This window comes from Nymphaea colorata, chromosome 4 (assembly GCF_008831285.2).
Source record: "Nymphaea colorata isolate Beijing-Zhang1983 chromosome 4, ASM883128v2, whole genome shotgun sequence".
Lineage (NCBI taxonomy): Eukaryota > Viridiplantae > Streptophyta > Magnoliopsida > Nymphaeales > Nymphaeaceae > Nymphaea > Nymphaea colorata.
The window spans coordinates 21298547-21313886 of record NC_045141.1 but is presented as its reverse complement, the minus strand read 5'-3'; the positions used below and the strand labels follow the sequence as shown (position 1 = coordinate 21313886).

Sequence of the window (15340 nt, the reverse complement as noted above, 5' to 3'; positions counted from 1 at the left end):
CAATATCTCAGGTGAAACCATTAATGAAAAACATTGTTTAACCAAATAAGTTAGGGAGCAATTTATACCTAACCTTGCTTTCGTTTGCATATGGAAGTCCACCCTTGTGAATTGCATATTTATGCTTATAATTTCACTATGCTTGTACAATGAAGAGTTATATTTTATGTTTTATTTACGTTATTTTGATTGTTACTGTTCACTTTTGACATTACTTTTGTAAATATTATATGCTTGACATTTTTTTGTCTTAATGCTTAGGCATCATTGTGTATCGGCTCTACATGTCACTTCATAGGTTTGGTGCATCTCTTTTCATCAATGCACTTAACAACATTGATAGGAATGATTATCTCAGCCGTTCCTAATACTTCATATTATCACTTTTAACAATAAGAGTACCGGCCAGACATTAATCCACAAAAGAAAAAAAGAAAGCACAACAAACATTTATTTGTCAAAAAATGGGTATAGAGCACAAGATCCATGCAGTCGCACCCGGTAAATGAACACTGAAGGAATTTTCCACTGCATGCAGCATAGTACTAGAAACTCATGCACCTGATAAGGTTGTAAACCTGTTCTATTACCAGGACTTGTGCAGTTTCTTCAGGAATCTGGCAAATCTTTCTCAGCAGCAATGATTCCACTGCCAATCATGTCCTCTAGTTTGCAACCTCAACTTGGTTTCTTGAGCAGACCAGGAAGAAAAGTATGAAAAGAGTAATCAGAATCCTTTGTAAGACCAGATTGCAAATTATTAGAGAAATGGAATATGCTGAGGACATGCAGAGAGAGAGGAAGAAGTTAATTACAGAGTTACAATCACAGCCGCCCTTGCTCCTACAGCCACTCCCTGTCATCGCCAAAGATTACCATGTAGCATTCCACGAAATTCTAGCCTCTGGATACCATTAATCAGCATCCTGTTCCAGGTATTAGGATTTGGCGAAATAGTTAAACAAAGTTTCACGTCAAATTATGCGAGCATAACAGTTCATATCAGAGTGCTACTATTACCTTCATGACAACCATCTTAATTAAAGAATATGGAACAACGTAGTTAATTTAGAACCTTAAGTTATTTTATGTAATCAAATTCCTGCAAACTTAAGATAGAACATTGTTATTCTAGAATAATATTAGATAAAAGCCGTCACTAAAGCTTAATTTGGAAACTATTTTAAACGATCAGTTCTGAGCAAATTCTTGCAAAATGGTCACTCCAGGTGAATACATAACCAGTTGCTGTTTCCTATGCAGGGTTGTGGACACCAAAGCATCAATGGCCTGTAAAAAACCTAACATCTGTGGCCGGGACTTACAGTTTGCAGCGCAGCACACGCAAATTGATATATATCTTCTCATATTGAAACTCTTTGTTGGGTCTGCCAAATACTAAAACGAAGAGTTATGTCAGCGTTTGGCTCGCACGACCGAGCTTTTAGTCCCGTTTGACAGAAGTGGACAACCATTTCATTTTTCTGGAATGTTGAGAAGCGTGAGAACCATTTTCGCAACTTAAAGTTCACTGTTTCTAAATGCACAAATTTGCACAAGTTTATAGTAAACCCACCCCCACTTCCAAAGTTTGTTTAATCGATTGTCCCCTAGTTTTCTGTTTCACCAAATTCTATGGAGTTACTGATGATCTAATATTTTTCTTACCATGCTGTTCCCTTACTCAGAGTAGTCATTCGCAAGTTGCTGCTAGTACCATTTTTCAATTTTGATATTCAAATCTCCTTCCCCGCCATCGGTAGGTAGAGGAATCAGATGCAGAGCTCTGGAGCGGGTTAGATACGTTGCATGTTGTTAAGCCGAAAATGACCAAAATGCATTTGATGGCTGAATCAAAAACCCCCTTTTTATGACGGCAAAAGTGGTATGGGCCAAAATTAATGTGCTTGTAAAAATGACAGAAATTCCCCTTGTTTAAAATGCGAACACGGTTTTCCCTGTCTGCGGCATTACTACTTGTCGCGGAGCTCTCTTTATTGTCGACTACTGAAGACCGAGTTCCTTATCTTTTTCTTTTTTTTTTTTTCTTATTTGTTCCTTCTCTTTTTTCCCCGGTTGAAATGGGAAGGCGACAGGACAAGCATAAGGCTGCAGTACCTTACCTGCCCTCGGCTACCAGGCTTATGAAATGCGTCGCAGCAGTATTTGAATTGCCGAGGATCCATGAGAGCCCAGCTCTGATTCTGCAAAATGCTGGTGCAAGATGTAGACGGCGGAGATAAAAAGTTTTAGCTGAGGAGGAGCACTGAACCATTTCATTATTGCAATGAAATTGGACAAGGCATTGGCCTGTGTGCCTGATGTAGACACCACATGTAAATAAGCCTGAGTCCAACATCCTCATAATAAAACACTTAGACAGATTTACACGGGCGGGGGTCGGCAGTTGCCCACACCTGGTTAACCTCACAAGGCTTTATGCAAAGAATGATCTTTAATTCATAAAACCAGACCCTATCGGGTTTGGTACGTGTCATGATGACACCCTTAGATTGGTCTATCGACTACTTCGTGGGCTTGGCAGTGTTCAATGTCGTTAAGCTATAAATAGACGTGGGTAGACCCTGGTTTATTTCATCTTCCGTACCTTATCTGTAGATCCTGCAACGAGAGTGGCTAGCTAGAGGAAGGGGAGAAGCATCAAGAAATGGGGACAAGCAGCGTCCTGATCGTGGGTGGCTCAGGGTACATAGGGAGGAGGTTGGTGAAGGCAAGCTTGGCGCTCGGCCACCCCACCTACATTCTCCAGAGGCGGGAGATTGGCCTAGACATCGAGAAGATTGAAATTCTGCTGGACTTCAAGCAGCAGGGGGCGCGTCTTGTGGAGGCCTCATTTTCCGACCACCGGAGCCTCGTCGATGCCGTGAAGCTCGTCGATGTCGTCGTTTGTGCAGTGTCCGGTGTTCATCACCGCGGCCACAGTACCTTGATGCAACTAAAGCTTGTTGATGCTATCAAAGAAGCCGGGAACATTAAGGTATATACACATAAAAAAAAAAACCTCTTTATGAGGACAAATTCAATGAGAAAGCAAGAAAGGTAACTCTGCGTGGAATTCGGTACCACCAAACCAAGAAAGAGGCTGAAACAAGATTTTTTATTTTTTATTTTAATTCACAGAGGTTTGTGCCTTCCGAGTATGGAATGGATCTTGCTCGCATGGCGCATGCAGTACTTTCACCTTTCAGAACAACACTTGAGGAGAAGATGGTTGTGCGGAAGGCGATTGAGGACGCCGGCATCCCTCACACCTACATCTCCGCCAACTGCTGTGCCGGATACTTCGTCGGAGGCCTGTGCCAGCCCAGAACCTTGCTACCACCACGGGATCGCATCTATTTGCATGGGGATGGCGGCATCAAGGGTAAGATTTCAGGCAAGAATATCGTTTTCTTTTCATATCCATCTGATTAGCCTTATCTATAACAACAATATTCTGAAAGGAGATCGTTTCTTCATGAGTTCTTTAACAAATATGATAAGGATAAGAGATCTGAACTCCTCCCAGAGATTGAATTGTGACAGGGTCAAGCGCCTGCAGGTGTTCCTTTGCTTATCTCAGTGACCGATATCGTTTATTTCAACTGGTACACTAATTAGCTTTCTTTGCATATTTTCTTTTAGCTGTATTTGTGGATGAGGATGACGTTGGCACATATACAATCAAGGCCGCTGACGACCCCCGGACTCTCAACAAGACACTTTATCTCCGCCCACCGGAAAATATCATGTCACAAATGGCGATGGTGGAGATATGGGAGAATCTCATAGGAAAACGACTAGAGAAGATTTCCATCTCCGAAGAGGACTTCCTCGTTTCAAAGAAAAGTAGGTACAAAATCAACTTCTGTTTTTCATGTGACTAGCATCAACTTGAGTGCATAGTTATGTGCATGAAACAAATATGCACTAGAAAACAAAGAAAGAATGGAAGTTGGGGTATTTTATTTTTTACAAAAATATGTACATTTTATATTTTTATAACCGTCTTTCTATCTTTTTTTTAAAAAAAAAATTATTAGGGTTTTAAGACGAGTTCATGTCACATTTAGTACTGACGCTTTCAGATCATGCAATATTTTCTAGAGGTTTCGAAAATCTTACGAGTTCTTACTAGCTTGCACGTTTTTCCACCGAACTGAAAGTCTTCTGTCATGAAAATCTTCCACGGTAAGATATGGTACACAAAGCAAGTTAGTGCAAAGTTAAATGAGCATTTAAGTATAAAATAACTGCGAGGCGAATTAACTCAATGAGAAGTTAATTAGACAAGTTGGGGAAATCGAGGAATACTGTATTATAATATTAAGTAATTCATCAACTCACTGATCTCTCTCTCTCTCTCTCTCACAGCTGCAGACGAGATAGTGCAGGCAACGATAGATCTTTACTACCACATATTCCACGAGGGTTGCCTTACCAACTTCGAAATTGGAGAGGATGGAGAAGAGGCCTCCAAGTTGTACCCTGAAGTTGTGTATACAAGGGTTGAAAATTATCTAAAACGCTATCTATGATGCACCCGCATGAGCGTGTGTATTGTATGGAATGGATGAAGAAATTAGAAGGGCTATTGAGATTTAGAAATAAAAGCTATCCCCTTTCCAACTATGTGACTGTTGATGATAATGCTGCAAGTAAAGGTGTATGATGGTTGCTTTCTTGATCTGCAACTCTCTGTTAGTTTAATTTGTTGAGGAGCTCTTGCCATTTCTTTAGCCTATTCTCGTACCTTGATAATCTTAAACCGAATAATTAGTCAACAATTGATTACGCAAACGACTCAAAGAATGTGGAATCCCTTCTTCTTTGTTCATCTCTTATTATCTAACTTCATTACGTATAATATAAATTCGTATATACATGTAAATATTGTTTAGTTAATTGGATATCTTTCAAGTTTGTTCCTAAGTAATAGGAAATTGGCACAAGAAGTTTTTCCTGATTTACTTGAAAAGAGCTCTTATGGGTAGTGAGGAGAAACACCAATAAGTCGGGTATTAGCGAACTATGTGCATCACATGCCTAACAACTAAGACACTTACATCCTGGTTACGTTATAGGTGAGTGGAGCAGCGACGTGCGATCTAAGAGTAGGCAACATAAATGCTAAAAAAAAATGTTAGATCATAAACAATGGAATTTGAATATGAAACTAAAAACTAGTTGAAAGCAATTAATTAAGCAAGATTTTGAAGAGAAAATGGGTTTTGTCAAAGGACTTTTAGGAGTAGTTTGGTGGCAAAGATACTTTGTGAATGTCCCTTGAATATGTTGTTTTCGTGCTCTTTAAGCATAATTTGCTCTTCCCTGCTAGTACCCTTTCTTTAATTTGCTATTTCACTCGCCTTAATCGGTAGGTTTTTACAGCAAGGGCCAGTTCACATTGGTCGTATATCAGCTGACCGTATAAGAAGTGCAGCTCATATGTTGTTTGACTCGAACTGTATAAGAAGTGCAGCTCAAGCTTGACTCGGTAGACTGAGTCCTAACTTGAGCTTAACTTGTTTACCAATTCCCCATTTAACTTGATCTTTCTTTATGTACTTAGGCTCGAAAATTGCAACAAAAGTAAAGGTCGTTTGGATAGAACTAACATACTTGAGTTTAACCTAGCCGAATTCGAACCTTGACCCATTACAAGCTCAAGTTGTCAACTAAACTCGAGCTGGACTTTTATTTATGTTTCGTCGAGCTTAACCTAGTGAAAGTTGAGATCAAGTTAGCTCAACTAATTGTGCAGCCCTGAATATGAACTAAGTGTTATATACTAGAATGACTTTATTGACTTAAACGAAAGACCCCTCTAATAAAAATAATAAAAAATTGTCCAGCCGATTAAAACGTGGGAACATGGTTTTTGCCATTCTTCTTTGACCAGCTTAGCTTAATTATCTTCCTCTCTCTCTTTATTTTGCCATTCTTCTTTCGCCTCCTCCAGTGACAGGATGGGAGGGTTTGGTCCACAAGTTTTTGAACTGCACGTGATCCATGAGATCCCAGATCTGATTCTTTCTATAAAACACTGGTGCAAGAACTAGACGGCTGGATCCATCTCCCACAGAGGTGGCCGTCGATCCAAAACCAGCCTATACCGGGACAAGTATCGAAGTCTTTTTTGGCCTTTCTCATCAACAATTTTGGGTCTCAACATATGGGACTTTGGGTTGAGCCTCGATCCGGTAAAAGATTATATCATGAAAGATCAGATCCCCAGTTTGTTTAGCCACGCGTTAAAAACCGTGCATATAATGCTGAGAAAGCGGTCTAACCTGTTATGTACCCTTAAGTCAATTGTTTGGTTTAAGGGAAAACTCTTTCTGTCTCTTTATATATATACGTTGGATGTTTAGAAGAGAAGTAGAACTTGAATACCATCAAGAACAGCCAGACTTGGACGGACGGTTGCTTGCTCATTTGCTTTTCTTTTATTTTGTTTTAATATCCTAGGGGCTCAGCTCTCCACATCGGCGGCGAACATGACAATGTCATGGGCATGCCGTTTTCAATGTCGTTTAGCTGTAAATAAAGTTGAGCAAGGAGACCTATGTTGGGATAAAAATGGATAGAACACCAATCTACTAAAATTGATTCAACAATCAAATATATTTCAAGTCGATCATGTAATGAGCAACAAATCAACGACCAAGCAATCCAAGCAAAGTAATCACAATCACAAACTGCACAAGAAGATTTTTACGTGAAAAACCCCTTAAAAATAATGAGGATAAAAACTACGGGGTACTACGACCCAAACTCAATCCACTATAATCAATGATATAAGTTATCCTACGATGAGCTACACAAAGCCAACCCTCAAACAATAATAACTCATCAAAACTATATGAGAAAACAAGAAAATATCACCGATGGATTGAGAGGAGATGCGTTTGGCTTTTTCATTAGAATCGAATCTTGCTCGAGCCAAGTGCTCGCAACCTTCTCTTCCTTGTCTTCTTCTTTTTCTTCTCTCCTTTCCTCTTCTCTTTCTCTCCTCTTGCTGTGCTGCCACAAGGAATCTCTCCTCTCTTCCCCCCCCCCTGTTGGGTATCATGGTGCCCTTCCCTTTTAGCTAGAGGAAGGAGAGAAGATGGAGAAGAGCAGAGTCCTGATCGTGGGTGGCTCTGGGTACATAGGGAGGAGGTTGGTGAAGGCAAGCTTGGCGCTCGGCCACCCCACCTACGTTCTGCAAAGGCGGGAGATTGGATTGGCCTAGACATCGAGAATATTGAAATTCTGCTGGACTTCAAGCAGCAGGGAGCTCGTCTCGTCGAGGCCTCATTTTCCGACCACCCAAGCCTCGTCGAGGCCGTGAAGCTCGTCGATGTCGTCGTTTGTGCAGTGTCCGGTGTTCATCACCGCGGCCACAGTATCTTGATGCAACTAAAGCTTGTTGATGCCATCAAAGAAGCCGGCAACATTAAGGTATATACACATAAAAAAGCCTCTCTATAAGGACACGTTCAATGAGAAAGCAATAAATGCAACTTTGAAGAAGGAAACCGAAATACGAACCTTTTTTTCTTTTAATTTACAGAGATTTGTGCCTTCGGAGTTTGGGATGGATCCTGCTCACATGGCGAGTGTAGTACTTCCAAATTTTAGAAAAACAATTGAGGATAAGATGGTTGTGAGGAAGGCGATTGTGGACGCGGGCATCCCCCACACCTACGTCTCCGCCAACTGCAGTGCGGGATACTTCGTCGGAAGCCTGTGCCAGGGCAAAGCCTTGGTACCACCGAGGGATCGCGTCTATTTGCATGGGGATGGTGGCATCAAGGGTAAGTTTCAGCCTTTCAGGCAATAATATCCTTTTCTTTTCATATCCATCTGATGAGCCTCATCTGCAACAATATTTTCAAAGGAAACTGTTTCTCCATCAGTTTTTTGACAAATATTACAGAGATAAGAGATACGATCTCCTCCAAGAGATTGAATTCTGATAGGGTACTGAAGCTGCAGCAGGCGTTTTTTTGGTCATCTTAGTGGTCGATAACGAAATTTGAACTGGTACACTAATTTTCCGTTTCTTTACGTATTTCTTTTAGCTGTGTTTGTGGCTGAGGATGACGTTGGCACATATACAATCAAGGCCGTTGACGACCCCCAGACTCTCAATAAGACACTATATCTCCGGCCACCGCAAAATATCATGTCTCAAATCGAGCTGGTGAAGATATGGGAGAACCTCATAGGAAAACGACTAGAGAAGATTTCCATCTCCGAGGAGGAGTACCTCGCTTCAAAGAAAAGTACGTACAAAATCAACTTCTGTTCTATTCTTCACATGACTGCAGCGCTAAGAACAGTCACGTGACGTTTAAGACTAACGTTCTCAAATCATGCAATATTTTCTGGAGGTTTTCAACATCTTACAGAGTTCTTCCTAGCTTGTACGTTTTTCCACCGAACTGAAAGTGCTCTGTCATGAAAATCTTCCATAACAAATAAGAAATGGCACACAAAACAAGTTAGTGTAAAGCTATGATAAACTGATGAACGGCGAGACGAATTGACTCAATAAGAACTTAGTTAAGTTGGGCAAGACAAAGAATACAGTGTCATAATCAAGTAATTCATCAACTTACTGATCTCTCCCTCTTTCTCTCACAGCTGCAGACGAGAAGGTGCAAGCAACGATAGATCTTTACTACCACATATTCCACGAGGGTCGCCTTACCAACTTTGAAATTGGAGAGGATGAAGAAGAAGCCTCCAATTTGTACCCTGAAGTTGTGTATACAAGGGTAGAAGATTATCTAAAGCGCTATCTGTGATGCACCCGCATGTGTGTGTGTATTCTATGGAATGGATGAAGAAATTAGAAGGGCTATTGAGATTTAGAAATAAAAGCTACCTTATCGTGAAGCTAAGGAAAGGAGTACTATCCCTTTCCTACCATGTGACTGTTGATGCTAATGCTAAAAGTAAAGCTGTATGATTGTCGCTTGCTTGACCTGCAACTCGTTGTTAGCTTAATTTGTTGAAGAGTTTTGCCATTGATAATCTTACATTGAATAATCAGTGAACAATTGATTATGCAAATGAACCAAAAACTATGGAACCCCTTCTTGTTCATCTCATATTAAATCTAAGTACTAGTATATAATACACATGTAATTATTATTGGACCGTCAAAACTGTGATAGGATCCAATGCATTGGCCCGGATATACGATCGATTGCAATAACACCCTAGGCAGGCTACTTCAATGAAATGGAAATGGTCACTGCAACATTTTAAAGTTTTCCCGATGGCCCTAGCAATCGGCAAAAGCTGGTCAGAGCCGTCGTGAAAGGAATTGCCGATGGCACAGATGGAGAACCGTAACATAGGAGTTGTACACTGGTCCACCCTCGACAGTTCACAGACTGGTTGTGAGTTGTATGTCTCCATATAGGTTAAATTAAGGAGTACTGGATGCCAAAATAGTTCCATTATTGGTGTTCCCAATGAGCAAGGGGATTAAAGTGGTGTGTAGCGAAGAAAATGATGGTCCAAATAAAAGGAAAAGAAGCCGGGAAACCCTCATATTTTTTCAGTGAGACAGGGGATGTGCATCGACGAAATAAAGAATTGGGGGCCATTAAGCTTTTTTAGCTCTCTAATGCAGTAGACGATATTGATATGGTAAAACTATTTGGCTGAACAGTTACTCACGTAAGGGGCGGAAATGAAAGAGGAAAAGAGTAAGAAACCCCATGTTCATAAAAGTGACATGGTATAATGATTATGTTATCCATACCATGTGGTCCTTCTTTCGTCTTTCCATGTGCTGTAACTTTTCTTTTGTCATCAACTTACCAGGAACAGTTACGTATAGCTCTCTCTCTCTCTCTCCCTTTCTCTCTCTCTTGCAAATGCATTAGAGAATCGTTTTTCAGGTTCTAAGCTCATTATGTCTCATCTAGATCCCTATATAAACTATGAAGCATGGTCTACAATGGCAGTCAGATAATCCAAAGAGGTAGATGTATAAAGCATATTCACTAAGGATCATTCATTGGGTACCATGGATTTAATGAAGCAACCATGAATTTTCTATTGTTGTGCTTTAGCACATGCTGATCTGCTTATGTATATAATGTTAAGTGTTTAGCATGCTAAGGCAAAAGGAATGGAGGAGATGTGGACGATTTCAAGGCAGAGCTTCTTGGGGTTTCACAATATTCTTGCTAGATCTTAAGGGGTTGCAGTTATATATTGTTTTAGAATTAACTATTGAAGGAAGCCTTGGAATTTTCAAAATGTGGGTGCTACATAATCATAATTCTACAATAAAGTCCGCAAAGCTTGTTTAGGAATCATCACACCATCTAGTCATCTAGTCTTGGGGATCAAAAGTTGATGCTATTTCAGATGTGCTCAAGTTGAAAAGGCTGGGGAGCTCCCACTTTTGCCATCAAAGAAGCCGGGTATGCACAGATAAAAAAAACAAAAAATGCCTCTTTATGAGGACAAATTCAATGAGAAAGGAAGAAAGGTAACTTTGCTTGGAATTCGGTCCACCAAACCAAGAAACAAACTGAACCAAGATTCTTTTTTCTTTTAAAAAAAAGGCAGAGGTTTGTGCCTTCGGAATATGGAATGGATCTTGCTCGCATGGCGCATGCAGTACTTTCACCTTTTAGGAGAACAGTTGAGGAGAAGCTGGTTGTGCGGAAGGCGATTGAGGACGCCGGCATCCCTCACTACATCTCCGCCAACTGCAGTGCCGGATACTTCGTCGGAGGCCTGTGCCAGCCTAAAAACTTGCTACCACCAGGGGATCGCATCTATTTGCACGGGGATGGCGTCATCAAGGGTAAGATTGCAGGCAAGAAGATCCGTTTCTTTTCATATTTAACTGATAAGCGTTATCTATAACAACAATATTCTGAAAGGAGACCGTTCTCCATGAGTTTTTTAACAAATATTAAAAGGATAAGAGATGTGAACTCCTCCCACAAATATGGAACCCCTTCTTGTTCATCTCATATCAAATCTAAGTACTAGTATGTACACACATGTAATTATTATTTTATCCCTTTGGGCCGTCAAAACTGTGATAGGATCCAATGCATTGGCCCGGATATACGATCGATTGCAATAACACCCTAGGCAGGCTACTTCAATGAGATGGAAATGGTCACTGCAACATTTTAAAGTTTTCCCGGTGGCCCTAGCAGTCGGCAAAAGCTGGTCAGAGCTGTCGGGAAAGGAATTGCCGACGGCACAGATGGAGAACCATAACATAGGAGTAGTACACTGGTCCACCCTCGACAGTTCACAGACTGGTTGTGAGTTGTATGTCTCCATATTGGTTAAATTAAGGAGTACTGGATGCCAAAATCGTTTCACCATTGGTGTTCCCAATGAGCAAGGGGATTAAAGTGGAGTGTAGCGAAGAAAATGATGGTCCAAATAAAAGGAAAAAATGCTGGAAAACCCACATATTTTTTCACTGAGGCAGGGGATGTGCATAGATGAAATGAAGAATTGGCGGCCATTAAGCCTTTTTAGCTCTCTAATGCAGTAGACGATACTGATCTCTCTCTCTCTCTCTCTCTCTCTCTCTCTCTCTCTCTCTTGCAAATGCATTAGAGAATGGTTTTTCTGGTTCTAAGTTCATTATGTCTCACCTAAGTTCATGTAAAGTCCTATTGTGATGCAGATTAGTCAGAACATATGATCAACTGGTCTAATCACTTCGATCCTAAGAGCAGCTATCTCACCTTGACCTAATACACGCAAGAGCCTGACGAAGTTCCTGGCATAACGTGACGACACATTCTAAGCAAAAGCACTAATAGATGGACTTCTTCAACTGTAAGATTAAATTGCAATTCCTGGCATAACGTGACAACACATCCTAAGCAAAAGCACTAAAAGATGGACTTCTTCGACTGTAAGATTAAATTGCAACTGCATTTCCTATTTCAAGTTCAGCATATCGCTATGGTGCATATCGCTATGGTGTTCACAAGAGTCAAGGGTGCCTTCCATAAATGCTTTCACATATATATATATATATATATTTATCGAGAGAGAGAGAGAGAGAGAGAGAGAGAGAGAGAGAGAGAGAGAGAGAGAGAGAGAGAGAGAGATCCATAACGACTGAGTTGAAATTTAGCTCTTTGCTTTGAAAAGTTTGCTGCCATTCCTTGAAAGGTTTCCTAAGCTTAGACACCGAGTCATAATTCCCTTCAAGACAATCTTCATGTATAGTCATTAATTGTTCCGCCATCAATAGCAAAAAAGAAATGGAGAAGAGCAGAGTCCTGATCGTGGGTGGCTCTGGGTACATGGGGAGGAGGTTGGTGAAGGCAAGCTTGGCGCTCGGCCACCCCACCTACGTTCTCCAGAGGCGGGAGATTGGCCTAGACATCGAGAAGATTGAAATTCTGCTGGACTTCAAGCAGCAGGGAGCTCGTCTCGTCGAGGCCTCATTTTCCGACCACCGGAGCCTCGTCGATGCCGTGAAGCTCGTCGATGTCGTCGTTTGTGCAGTGTCCGGTGTTCATCACCGCGGCCACAGTACCTTGATGCAACTAAAGCTTGTTGATGCTATCAAAGAAGCCGGGAACATTAAGGTATATACACATAAAAAAAAAAACCTCTTTATGAGGTCAAATTCAATGAGAAAGCAAGAAAGGTAACTCTGCGTGGAATTCGGTACCACCAAACCAAGAAAGAGGCTGAAACAAGATTTTTTTTTTTTTTTTTTTTTTTTAATTCACAGAGGTTTGTGCCTTCCGAGTATGGAATGGATCTTGCTCGCATGGCGCATGCAGTACTTTCACCTTTCAGAAGAACACTTGAGGAGAAGATGGTTGCGCGGAAGGCGATTGAGGACGCCGGCATCCCTCACACCTACATCTCCGCCAACTGCTGTGCCGGATACTTCGTCGGAGGCCTGTGCCAGCCCAGAACCTTGCTACCACCACGGGATCGCATCTATTTGCATGGGGATGGCGGCATCAAGGGTAAGATTTCAGGCAAGAATATCGTTTTCTTTTCATATCCATCTGATTAGCCTTATCTATAACAACAATATTCTGAAAGGAGATCGTTTCTTCATGAGTTCTTTAACAAATATGATAAGGATAAGAGATCTGAACTCCTCCCAGAGATTGAATTGTGACAGGGTCAAGCGCCTGCAGGTGTTCCTTTGCTTATCTCAGTGACCGATATCGTTTATTTCAACTGGTACACTAATTAGCCATTTCTTTGCATATTTTCTTTTAGCTGTATTTGTGGATGAGGATGACGTTGGCACATATACAATCAAGGCCGCTGACGACCCCCGGACTCTCAACAAGACACTTTATCTCCGTCAACCGGAAAATATCATGTCACAAATGGAGATGGTGGAGATATGGGAGAATCTCATAGGAAAACGACTAGAGAAGACTTCCATCTCCGAGGAGGAGTTCCTTGCTTCAAAGAAAAGTGGGTACAAAATCAACTTCTGTTCGATTCATGTGACTAGCATCAAGTTGCGTGCATACTGATGTGCATGAACAAATTACTTATGTGCGTGAAACAAAGGGAAGTTGGGGTATTTTAATTTCTTTTTACAAAAATATGTACATTTTATATTTTTATAATTTCCTTTTTATCTTTCTATCTATTTTTTTTAACTTTATTAGGGTTTTAAGACGAGTTCATGTCACTTTTAGTACTAACGTTTTCAAATCATGCAATATTTTCTAGAGGTTTCGAAAATCTTACAAGTTCTTACTAGCTTGCACGTTTTTCCACCGAACTGAAAGTCTTCTGTCATGAAAATCTTCGACGGTAAGAAATGGTACACAAAGCAAGTTAGTGCAAAGTTAAATGAACATGTAAGTATAAAATAACTGCGAGGCGAATTAACACAATGAGAAGTTAATTGGACATGTTGGGCAAATCAAGGAATACTGTATTACAATATTAAGTAATTCATTAATTCACTGATCATTCTCTCTCTCTCACTCTCTCTCACAGCTGCAGACGAGATAGTGCAGGGAACGATAGATCTTTACTACCACATATTCCATGAGGGTTGCCTTACCAACTTTGAAATTGGAGAGGATGGAGAAGAGGCCTCCAAGTTGTACCCTGAAGTTGTATATACAAGGGTTGAAGATTGTCTAAAACGCTATCTATGATGCACCCGCATGAGCGTGTGTATTGTATGGAATGGATGAAGAAATTAGAAGGGCTGTTGAGATTTTAGAAATAAAAGCTACCTTATCGTGATGCTAAGGAAAGGAGTACTGTCCCTTTCCTACTATGTGACTGTTGATGATAATGCTAAAAGTAAAGCTGTATGATTGTCGCTTGCTTGATCTGCAACTCGTTGTTAGCTTAATTTGTTGAAGAGTTTTGCCATTGATAATCTTACATTGAATAATCAGTGAACATTTGATTATGCAAATGAACCAAAAACTATGGAACCGCTTCTTGTTCATCTCATATTAAATCAAAGTACTAGTATATAATACACATGTAATTATTATTGGACCGTCCAAACTGTGATAGGATCCAATGCATTGGCCCGGATATACGATCGATTGCAATAACACCCTAGGCAGGCTACTTCAATGAGATGGAAATGGTCACTGCAACATTTTAAAGTTTTCCCGATGGCCCTAGCCATCGCCAAAAGCTGGTCAGAGCCGTCGGGAAAGGAATTGCCGATGGAGAACCGTAACATAGGAGTTGAGTACACTGGTCTACCCTCGACCTGGGGCAGAGGGAAGGGGCGGCCCGCTTAAGCCATGGCCCCACCCTAGCCAATGAATTTTTTTTTTTTTACATTGAAAAAAAATAATATTTTTTAATTATGTAATATATTTTTTGTATTAGAATTCAGTTTAGCCCTATTCGGATCCAGAAGTCGGACTGCCGACTCGTTCCTAAAGAAAATTCTGGTTCCGCCCCTGCCCTCGACAGTTCACAGACTGGGTACGAGTTGTATGTCTGCATATAAGTTAAATTAAAGAGTACTGGATGGCAAAATAGTTTCATCATTGGTGTACCCAATGAGCAAGCGGAAGAAAATGATTTGATTGCCCAAATAAAAGGAAAAAGTGCTGGAAATCCCTCATATTTTTTTCCAGTGAGACAGGGGATGTGCTTCGGCGAAATAAAAAAACTGGGGCCACTAAGCCCTTCTAGGTCGCAAGAAAGAGAGTAGTTGTCGGCCTAGGAAGATATAAAAGTATAAAAATGGGCATTTAAGACGACGCCTGAGAGATTCGAACTCTCGCGGGGAAACCCCATGTACTTAGCAGGCACACGCCTTAACCACTCGGCCAAAGCGTCGTTGTATGACTTCGTTCCAAATCGAAAA

General features: G+C 40.8%; 2 protein-coding genes, 1 non-coding gene and 1 pseudogene across 4 annotated transcripts; 3 read left to right on the top strand and 1 right to left on the bottom strand.

Moving 5' to 3' along the window:
* The first annotated feature begins 2579 nt into the window (after window positions 1–2579).
* LOC116252549 (isoflavone reductase homolog) lies at window positions 2580–4632 on the top strand. Of its 2 annotated transcripts, none has more exons than XM_031626896.2 (4): window positions 2580–2998; window positions 3142–3385; window positions 3646–3853; window positions 4375–4632. In XM_031626896.2, exons 1-4 carry the CDS (start codon window positions 2669–2671, stop codon window positions 4490–4492), a joined length of 900 nt encoding a protein of 299 aa, XP_031482756.1. In that variant the 5' UTR covers window positions 2580–2668; the 3' UTR covers window positions 4493–4632. The 2 variants fall into 2 exon arrangements, with proteins under 2 accessions (XP_031482756.1, XP_031482755.1); XM_031626895.2 differs by having other exon boundaries at window positions 2582–2998; window positions 3646–3849.
* A 2056-nt stretch (window positions 4633–6688) lies between these two features.
* On the top strand, window positions 6689–9076 carry LOC116252547 (isoflavone reductase homolog; annotated as a pseudogene).
* Window positions 9077–12047: 2971 nt separating this feature from the next.
* LOC126409194 (isoflavone reductase homolog) lies at window positions 12048–14357 on the top strand. The gene is made up of 4 exons (XM_031626893.2): window positions 12048–12593; window positions 12743–12986; window positions 13249–13452; window positions 13990–14357. Exons 1-4 carry the CDS (start codon window positions 12264–12266, stop codon window positions 14151–14153), a joined length of 942 nt encoding a protein of 313 aa, XP_031482753.2. The 5' UTR covers window positions 12048–12263; the 3' UTR covers window positions 14154–14357.
* An 873-nt stretch (window positions 14358–15230) lies between these two features.
* Window positions 15231–15312, bottom strand: TRNAS-GCU (transfer RNA serine (anticodon GCU)). Its single transcript has one exon. It is a non-coding gene; the product is annotated as a tRNA-Ser (tRNA).
* Window positions 15313–15340: the final 28 nt, after the last annotated feature.